Raw genomic sequence first — 10,225 nt, 5'->3', positions numbered from 1 at the left:
ATAAATTATGAATTGTGAAATAGGGACGATAGCCAGTCGTTTTGTGGACATAAAAATATGAAGCAAATCGGTTGAGTAGTTCGACCGGAATCATGTGCACTCCGAGCGCTCCGAACGTCGATTATTATTTTAGGCCTTTTTCGAAAYCTTCCAATGATAAAGTGGGGTTCTTCTACAATAATTCTAAGGGTATATGGGAACAGAAAATGTAAAAACAAATTTTTTTTTTTTAAATATTACCCTACTGACCCCTTAAGATAAAAACTCTTCTCAAAAACTGAAGTATTTGGTTAGCGAATTTGACTCATCAGTGTCTCCACCGTTTCCTTCTTCGTGTTAAAAATTTTGTGTGTTAAACTAATATACCCCATTTAGGGTATAAAAATATTTTCAACTATACATTCTTTGTACAACCTTCAAATGTTCCAGGTTCCCATTGCGCTACGTTATCAACAACTTATTGTTTGTATACATACATGTATACGTATTTAAATTTCCATAAAAATGCTTATAGAAGGTTGCAAACATTGCTTATTTTTTAAAAACACATTCAAAATATATTCTTWAAATTGATTTACTCACGGCTATTAAGAAAAGTTGAACTATTTCAAATACAACAACAATTTTTAAAGGGTGAATAGAGGAGATATGTATGAAATACGAAACATAAGCTATAAACTTAACACCAAACTATTTCCTAAACCAAATTGTTGTCAATTTTAATTTATAGAAAACGAGACCCAATTATACTAACAAAGTACTAAGAGAATTGAGATAGATTTTTAATGCGAAATGAATTTATTTCAGACGTTGAATTAAGTTAGAAAAAAAGATTAACTAAATATTTAGATACTATACCTGCAGTTTCTAATCAACTACTAGAATATTTAATCTTTATTTTTAGTGTTTATTCACTTTCAAACGTGTGAAACATTAGCATTAAAAGTACTATGAGTACATTTCCTTTTTTTCTAAATTTATTTAGTTTTTATTTTCATTTATTATGCATATTCTTGCAACTTGCAAAGATTGAAGCCAGGTAAATATCTTCAGATACATAAGGCCTGTTGTAGTTATATGTTTTCACCCGATTTTATTCAAAGGTAACTCACATTGGCCGACATATAAAGTCACCCGGAAGTTCGAAAAMCTTTATATTAGTTATATGGGGCTAAGGGAAGCAGGATCGGATCAACGGGGGGATAAGTTACACACTATTTCCATCATAAGTGACACTCCGCGAAGAAAATGAATTTGAGTTACAAGTACAAAATTATATAGTTAATGGCTCTACTGTCGGACAGCGCATGTCTTAAGTTTGTTGCGCCCGAAGTCAGTTCGGCATATTGTAATATGTACAATTCCCACAACAACCGGTTTTAGGTTACCGGATTTGACCCGAATTTTATCCGGCCAAGCGCTGCACTTTCAAAGCTCTTATCTACGATAAGACAAATGAAGCAAATAAGGTAATAAATAWTGTAAAAGACGGTGCTATTATAATTTCCGGAAAACATATTGTGGATAAACATGCAATAGACGGAGTATATTTGATAACTTTTGACGATAATGTAATAATTGAAGATATAAAATACGATGTAAATATAAGCCACTTTTGTAAAAGAATATATTGAAACAGCAAATATTGATTCAAGATTGGCATGTTAAATAATAAGCATACTAGGTAATAGATAATGCAATAATTGAAAATATAAAATATGAAGTAAATATAAGCAACTTTTGTAAAATAATATAGTGAAACAACAAATATTGATTTAAGATTGGCAACAATAAATATTGATTTGAGATTGACATGTATAATAATAATAATACTAATTGTACTAAGATAAATGAAGCAAATRAAGTAATAAATATTTTAAAAGACGGTGCTATAATAATATCCGGAAAACATATTGCGAATAATCATACAATAAACGGAGTATACATATATGGTAACTTTTGAAGATAAAGAAATAATTGATAATATAAATAAACAATAAGTATATAATCAACTATGACTTATGACACGCTTTAAGTAGAATTAGACAGAACATCATCTAACACCTAAGCTCTGCACATCTTACAATTTAAGATGAAATCTTGTATCTGGGCTTAAGAAATCAATTGTATAAAAGAACATAAAATAAAGACACTTCACTTTAGTATGCTCAATAAACTCCCTAGATTCACTTCAATAGTGATATTTCTAAAAACAACCCGCGATCGCGCCAAATATAAAATACATACCCATTTTAACCCCGAAATCGTGGGATGCTATTCTAAAATTTACCTACAAATTATTTTATTCATACATACTATGTCAGATCGACAGTACATTAAAGATTTATACAGACTACAAACATATATTGCTAATATAATAGAAATATAGACTTAGCAGTATTTTCCAAAAATGTAGTTTAGATTTGTGGATTTTCGCCTTAGAGAATTTTATAAATTAGAGTTTTTCAAATACCAAATCCGGTGAGCTACACAGCAATATTCAATACATTATTTGCCTTTACCAGTTCCGATTGCAGGCCAAGGCTTAACAAGTCAGTCACACGTTAACATTAATATATGTTTATAAATGTACATATATATATATATATGTACGTGTGCCAGTACACCATTTGCACAAAAGTTTGTATACTAGTATATTTTGGTATAGTACCTGTTTATTAAGTAATAAATGCAAAACACTGTCGAAGTATAAAAAAATTTCTCTTCATTTGCTTTGGAGCCAATAACGGTTTGTGACACTGCACTGGAGAAGAGAAAGTGGGTAAAATCAATAACAAAAGCAGCTGCAAACTGAGTTTTGGTAAAGCGTAATGTAACGCAACTRTGTCGTAATCGTTACATATCAAAATATTAATGAGCGGTTCGGTTAAAATCGAAAGTGACTTTTATTCCCCTTGGAAGAGTGTCACCATAAACATCTATATTTTTATAAATTTCGGAATTATTGTAATTATAACGATAACGAAAATCGCGTAAATCAATTGTATATTTTTCGAACTTTCGTACATGTATGTTGTTAATTCCACTGTATTTTTCAACGCAATGTATTTATATCATTTGGTGCACCCGTTCAACCAACTTTAATGAATTAGGCATTAGTTAACTGAACTTTGTTTTTTGTTGCTGACCATTTTAACATTGCCTAATTTCATGATGATATTACTTTGACTTTTCACTTCGAAAGCAGTGCCATACCAACAATAATAAGCAAAATTTATCGCACTCACGAGAGACACCTTTGTTAAACGGCAATTTTATATATCCTCCTCCTCTTTGCAATCTTCAACCAAATACCTAATACCTACGTCATACAAATTGTCCCCGGCAAACAAGGCAAATTATTTCATCAAACTGTATGCAATTATTTCAATCCACCATTATCAGGTATTTATTTTCTTTAAATAAATATGTACTTACTGCTTAAATTTCAGTACAGAAGTAATCTGCAGTACAAATTTATTTCGGTTATTTTATTTTACAAATTTAATCCACTGAAATAATACAGATTTTTTTAAAAACACGTCGCGTTAAATGAACGCAAGCGAATACGAATGTCGAATTAAAATGATTTTATTCGTTTGCCAGCCTGTCCCATACAACAGAGTTACCAACTGTATTGCCGCTAAAAAATTATCAATATTACTAACTTGTAGATCTGTTAATGCTGCTTTATCAAATTATCGCTTACCAACGGGAGTAAGTTAGTAACAAATCACATATATTTAATTTAGGAAAAGCTCGTTTGACAATATTTTCCAATACTTTCTCTCAAATTGAGTTAGTAATTTTTTAGTGGCAATGCTTTTTAGGGTACTAATTGTTTGTCAGCACTGCATGATAATAAAATCCACAACCCACAATTCTCTTGTTTACTTCTTACAACGAYTTCTTTATCGCATCCTCCAATGTCTTATCAGAATCAGGCGGAATCATTATAGAACAAATAAAGTAGTGATAGAAATATGTCTTTATATAAAGATCTTCCAGAGGTATTTTTAATCTTTATTGTATTCATTTAACACAATTCTCACTGTCTTTTTATAGGAGCATCCTAGAAAACTAATACCAGAATTATGTCGGCAATTTTATCATCTTGGGTAAGTATTAAGTATACATTTTTAAAAATATTAACTTTCAAGTATTTTTAATTATAGTTGGGTAACTGGCACAGGTGGAGGCATGAGTATTAAATATAAGTAAGTAGGAATAAAACATCAAAGAGTTTTCAGCTAAAAAAATGTGCATAGCAACGAAATTTATATAGCCCCATCGGGAGTACAAAAGGAACGTATGCAACCAGATGATTTATTCGTACAGGATGAGGAAGGAGAAGATATTATGTTACCACCGGATTACAAAAAGTAATTTATTGTAAAATTTTTAAAGTTATGAATGTAACATTTGTAATTTGTTTTTTTTTTTTTTTAATTAGACTAACGAAAAGTCAATGTACACCTTTATTTATGCTCGCTTATCGTCATAGAGGAGCGGAAGCTGTGATACACACACATTCGCAGCATGCAGTAATGGCTACTTTATTGTGGCCTGGAGAAGTCTTCCGCTGCACACATTTGGAGATGATTAAAGTGCGCACCAAAATTATATTAAATCTCATTTAATAATTATATTTTGTTCTCAACAGGGCGTTTACGACGAAGACTTAAAACGTTATCTACGATACGATGAGGAACTGGTCGTCCCAATTATTGAGAACACTCCATTTGAACGAGATTTAGCAGATAGCATGTATGCTGCTATGCTTAAGTATCCCGGTTGTAGTGCGGTGTTAGTTCGACGTCATGGCGTGTATGTTTGGGGTAAAAGCTGGGAAAAAGCTAAAACTATGTAAGAGTATTAGTTTAAACATTTACTTATGTATTATTGATTGTGTAATTTATGATGATTTTAGGTCTGAGTGCTATGATTATCTCTTTTCCATATGCGTGGAGATGAGGAAGAGTGGGTTAAATCCTGAAATGTTCACCTAATAATATAGTTAAAATAAGAGAAGTGTATATATTATTACTTCTAAAAGCGAATAAACAAAGAAACTTTAATAAAAATTTAAGTCTTTTTTTTTTTTTTTTTTTTTGAATAACAAAAACTAAATACTTCCCATCCGTTGTTGAAGGTAATGAACGTAGTTTGATGCTTATTTAAAATAATAAAGAGAAAGTTATAACTGGCCGAAATCGAAACATCAAACCTGTTAGTTAAAACTTTGTATAATAGTAAACTAAGTATAATATTTCACCACCTCATATCTTACAGTGTATTCAAACACATAGGTTCCACAAATGTGAAGGGCATCACTTTTTATGGTTTTATGTTTTCGTATGACATTCGTGTATGTGTCAGAAAAATTTACGAACCGCCCCTGTGGATTGTCTTTGCCCTGTTTCCCCTACTTTATTTGCTGTCATTCTCGTTTATGCTTTTGCCAACGAAATACCAATTCGAACACGCTTACCCCTGGTTGTCTTTAATTAGAAACGCAAAAAGCAAATTGGAATTATATACAATTTTTGTATCCTCAATAATTTTTTGTTCATCGAATAAATACGGTGTCAGTGATTTAAAACGTGCGATSTTTTGAAATATATCAGGAAAACTATTTCATAGAGTTGGCAATTTACTACGCTCCACTTGGGAGAAACGCGAGTCTACCGAAATTAGTGTTGTGCGGGGCATAGGAATACAAAATGAAATACTTTATTCCTAATTACGTCAACAAAAAAAGCAAATATACAACTACACACCTACAAATATAAATAAACATAAATGTGCAAAAAATACATTTGAAAAGAAATATAAAACTAACGGTGCCAAAAAACATGCAATACAGCAAAAAAAGTTATTGAGTTAAATGTATACATGTACAACAACAAAAATAAAAAAACAGTTTAATATTTTGCATACCGCAGTACAGTCTTGTACGGTATTTGTTAGCTCTATATTTGACATCAAACATTAGAGAATGGTCTCTGAATGTAGCAGACGCTCCCCAGATTGCTAAAATATATTCTTGTTTAGATTGAGTTTTTAAGTTTACAAAAATAATTTTTAGCAGCTGGAATTTGTGTTAAAATTTAAAATTAAGCCTGACAATTTCCACAGGCAAGGTATAAGAAGTGACGGTGGATGAAGCAAAGGAAAAGTTAAAATGGCAAAAGAGTCGGGTTTAAAAGTTAAAGTGGGCATTATTGAATCGGATTTGGTTGATTTACTGTCGGTTTTCTCAAAAAAAGCATTCGATGCTTCTACAACTGAGCCTGGATCATTAGTGAGTTTACTTTTATTTACCATAGTTTAACATTGATTTATCGAATTGTAGGTTATAGTACTACTTAATTAGAATACATTTTGGTTAAATTAAAATATTTGTAGCCACAGTTATAATGTTATTTGTAATTTACGAGTTAAAGTTATATTTGCAATGTCCTGTATGTGCGATTATTAGATGAGATGCATTTATCTACCGTGTGSCATGGCGGCAATTGTTAAGAAATATTAAAGAACAGCATGGCACGCTTTTAGGCGTAAAAGCCACATACTTGCATAAGTATTATGAATACGTCATTCAAGAGTCACGTTTTTGCGTTATTACACACGATTTCGTCGTTTCATGCTCGGCTACCGGCATATTACACATCGTATATGGTCGTGTTGGCGCCGCTATGTCGCAAACGTCATAAATGCCGCCTAAACAACCCACTTTTGTAAATCACATACATTTGCACTTACATATATACATATGCATGTGCGGCTATATATGTATGTACATAAGAATTGATGAGCATGTGCAATGCAGTTAAAGTGTATTGTAGGAAATCAGACATGAATATTTTGAAAAATGTGTGCTAATGGTTCTAGACCAGCAAATGTACATTGATTTCTTAAAAGAATACAAAATAAGGTTATGTTCATTTAGAACCAATACTCCAGAGCGACTGCTATTATATTTTAATTAAATAATATTGTATGACTGGTTATATTTTGGTTGGAAATATACCATTTAGGTTCAATTGATATTCTTAACAATTTTTTAAACTAATACTTTACTGATAAGTTCGACTTTCAACATTTTCAACGAGTTTTAGATCTAGTTGTAGTGTCTATGGGGTTGTCTAGTGTCGGTTATTCACATGCACTTGTGCATAAAGATTTACACAGTATGTAATAAACACATACATTTMTATGTGTGCAGCGAACATTTGTTTAGAATGCATTGTAGATAAGCGAATTAGATCTTGCGCTACAACAGTTATCATTTTTATTTACTTTTTTTTACTGAAAAATAACAGATGTAAAATTTCACGCCTACTAACTGTTTCATCATTTGCTGTCGTCATGCAAATACCAATAATAGCAAAACACTTTAAAAAGCAAGTACAAAACAGCTGTAAATATGTATGGATGTAAAATTGAAATATACTCGATATCTATGTATGTATGAATAATGTGCGGAAATATGAAATTGCTTATTTATATAGGTATTTAGCAACAACTCACGCGTCGAAATGCCACACAGCAACTTTCGAGCGAATGGGCAGAAGGTTATCAGCGGCGCTTATTGTGTTCAGCAGGCATTAAATTTGAATACTTAAATACATATGTTGCTAATTAAAATTAATTACATTAACTGTTGTGTATATGTATGCGAATAATTTATGTATAATGCGAAATGAATGCAGTAATTTTGCTAGAGGTCGTTATAGATTTTGTAAGTTTTAAACTTTTGTCTACATTTCTAAAGTAAATACTTCAGATGAAGTACAAGGGTGTGTACATAGCATCTGATAATATTTTACTCGGACTGACAAAAAGAAACATTATCTCATATTATAATACAAATATTTTTTTATAAATAGGCTCCTAATAGGCAACTCTAGTAGTTCCTTACCCTTGTTAAAAGCCTCATCTGCGATGGTTTCCAGTGTCTTCTGCGAATGTCTTTTAATGTCTGCAATGAACAAAAGTCACATGGAGCCATATCTGGTGTTAACCGTGGCTAAGTTACGACTCTCGTATCGTGTTTTGCCAATCAGGCAACTACGTGAAAAATCCATGAATTTTCGCCCACAAATCGGATTGTTTACGACCAAAAAGCATTTCTTTTTGACCTTTGCCTTTTGACCTTATGACCCAACTTCATGATGAACCGCACTACACCATTTAAAGGAAACGTTGACCAATTTTGCTTATTTTTCGTCTTCGGTTGGACATATTCATAAACCCACGGCTCCACAAAACATTTCAGCAATATTTTCAACTATTGCGTTGACGTGATTCCATTGGAAACACAACATTTCATGCAAACTCATTGTTAAATTCTTTTCTTTGGCAAAARTTGGTAAACAAAACTTCACACGAAAGTAATAAAGATGACAATCTTAAAAGGAAAATTATTGAAATTGTTTTACACGCGCTGTTYAAATGCTTCAGTCCGGGTCAAATTKGGTCTAATGTTATTCTAATTTTTATTTTATTTTCGTAATTTTTGAATTTACATAATACAATATATAAAATTCAAGCAATAATTATGGTTGCCGTTTCGTTTTTAAAAAATTATTTTTGAAAATGCCTTTTTTTATTAAACAATGCAAAATGCGTAAAAAGTGACAAAACTTAACTTATCACATTCCAATGCACGTGTATTTATGTATGTATGCAGATATTTTTATCGCTACCACTTTCACTATTCAAGGGCAGCTGTTTCACAATCAAATAAAAAAACACTATACACAAATATTTAAATATATGTATTACACTTGGTCGCAAAAGTAAAGGTTTCGTTTTTTTAAACAATAATCAAAAATTAATTTAATGCGTATGCAAAGTCTAGAACTATAAACCTATGCAGGTAATATAACTCTTGATCAGAGTAGGTGACTTTACTTTCATAAATTGGAAGTATGATTTTTTAGCAAATGCATTTTAGCTAATCGTTCCAATACTTTTATGTTTTGGTGTAGCTACATATGTATGTACATATGTTTATATACACACACTTGCTATTTATAAATAGATACAGTATTGTGTAAAACAAATGCAGCTTTTCTATTTTTAAATTGTTTTCGTGGAATATCGAGGGTATGTCTGCTTTTAAATTTGACTTCGTGCGTACGTTGCATATGATTTGCACAACACGGCGCCCCCAGAAGTCCGCTAGACGGACGAATTTTATCTGGTCGCTAACGGAGTTATAAATAGGTGGCAGCAAAAGACCATAGATTTACAAAGCTCTGCGGTTGGCTGTTGATGTGGTTAGCACGTTGTTGATGCGGCGGGCTTGTTCGTTTAATTGTTGATAAAATTTAAAAAATCACAAGGAAATTGCACAAATTTAAAATACATGTGCATTTGTGTATGTATGTATGTGTATATATGTACTGATATGTCTTTGATATACTTGTGACTTGTGACCACATACACTCATACACACATATTTACGAGTATATCAATTAAATTTTTATCTTGCATATGCATTTTCAGGCTTTTTTTTTACCAATAAACCTCTGGTTGCGGATGTGTTTAACGATTACACTAGCTTATAGTCATTTTGCGACTCCGTTGTTAGTGGCTGTTTTTTGCTGATTTTGGATTGCTAAAACCAGGAATGATAGTAAAAATTGCATAACACGTACGAGTTTTTATGTTGTAGTTAAGGGAAGTAGGAGTCAAATCACCATCTACCACCACTACTGAAATGACACAAATTGCTGTACGTGATGAACAAGTTTTGAAGTCAAATTCTTAATCAATGCAACTCAAATACCCCTCAGATCTCTTAGCACATCAATAGCAAACTTTTTCTTGAGATTTGTTAAGCGGTGCTAATTTTGTCATTCGCTGATCATCCTTGGATTTAGAACACTCGTGTGTTCAGGTATCTTTATTTTTCCTTTTGATTTGTTTTAAATATTAGTATTTCTATAGGTCCTAAGAAAATAGTTTTTTTTTCGTGAAATATTTGATTTAGATTTTTCGAAATAATAAAAATTTTAATATTTGATGACGAAGCAACTTATGTGTTGAATACAATGCTCGTGACAGCTTGCGAACGACATCTGTCAAATATTAAAATACACACGTTCTTATTAACGGACCTATTTTGACAGCTGCACGACTACACGACGGCAGGCCGACAGTTGTCGCTCTCGCTAACTTCAATTTTATCCTATATTTGCCAACGACAGTAGGA

At 31.8% G+C, this 10,225-nt stretch overlaps 3 protein-coding genes across 6 annotated transcripts in view; 2 read left to right on the top strand and 1 right to left on the bottom strand.

The window, feature by feature from the left end:
- Positions 1 to 3,578, bottom strand: part of LOC108966323 (ATP-citrate synthase) — a 14,721-nt gene extending 11,143 nt beyond the window's left edge. For all 3 annotated transcript variants that reach the window (XM_018929166.1, XM_018929168.1, XM_018929169.1), the window contains exon 1: positions 3,439 to 3,578. The gene's annotated coding sequence lies outside the window, so the exon portion shown is untranslated. The remainder of the gene's footprint in view (positions 1 to 3,438) is intronic.
- A 329-nt stretch (positions 3,579 to 3,907) lies between these two features.
- LOC108966322 (probable methylthioribulose-1-phosphate dehydratase) lies at positions 3,908 to 5,089 on the top strand. Its single transcript, XM_018929165.1, has 7 exons — positions 3,908 to 4,010; positions 4,066 to 4,118; positions 4,176 to 4,217; positions 4,269 to 4,382; positions 4,454 to 4,607; positions 4,664 to 4,866; positions 4,931 to 5,089. The coding sequence occupies exons 1-7, from the start codon at positions 3,984 to 3,986 to the stop codon at positions 5,007 to 5,009; spliced, it is 672 nt and encodes a 223-aa protein (XP_018784710.1). The 5' UTR covers positions 3,908 to 3,983; the 3' UTR covers positions 5,010 to 5,089.
- A 729-nt stretch (positions 5,090 to 5,818) lies between these two features.
- The window catches only part of LOC108966320 (myotubularin-related protein 14), a 19,552-nt gene continuing 15,145 nt past the window's right edge, over positions 5,819 to 10,225 (top strand). For both annotated transcript variants that reach the window (XM_018929162.1, XM_018929163.1), the window contains exon 1: positions 5,819 to 6,304. In XM_018929162.1, the coding sequence (XP_018784707.1) occupies positions 6,185 to 6,304 (120 nt within the window). In that variant the 5' untranslated portion in view covers positions 5,819 to 6,184. The remainder of the gene's footprint in view (positions 6,305 to 10,225) is intronic.

This window comes from Bactrocera latifrons, unplaced genomic scaffold, assembly GCF_001853355.1.
Source record: "Bactrocera latifrons isolate USDA-ARS-PBARC rearing strain unplaced genomic scaffold, ASM185335v1 scaffold_159, whole genome shotgun sequence".
In the NCBI taxonomy this organism is placed as follows: Eukaryota; Metazoa; Arthropoda; class Insecta; order Diptera; family Tephritidae; genus Bactrocera; species Bactrocera latifrons.
This window is presented reverse-complemented; position numbering and strand designations above follow the sequence as displayed.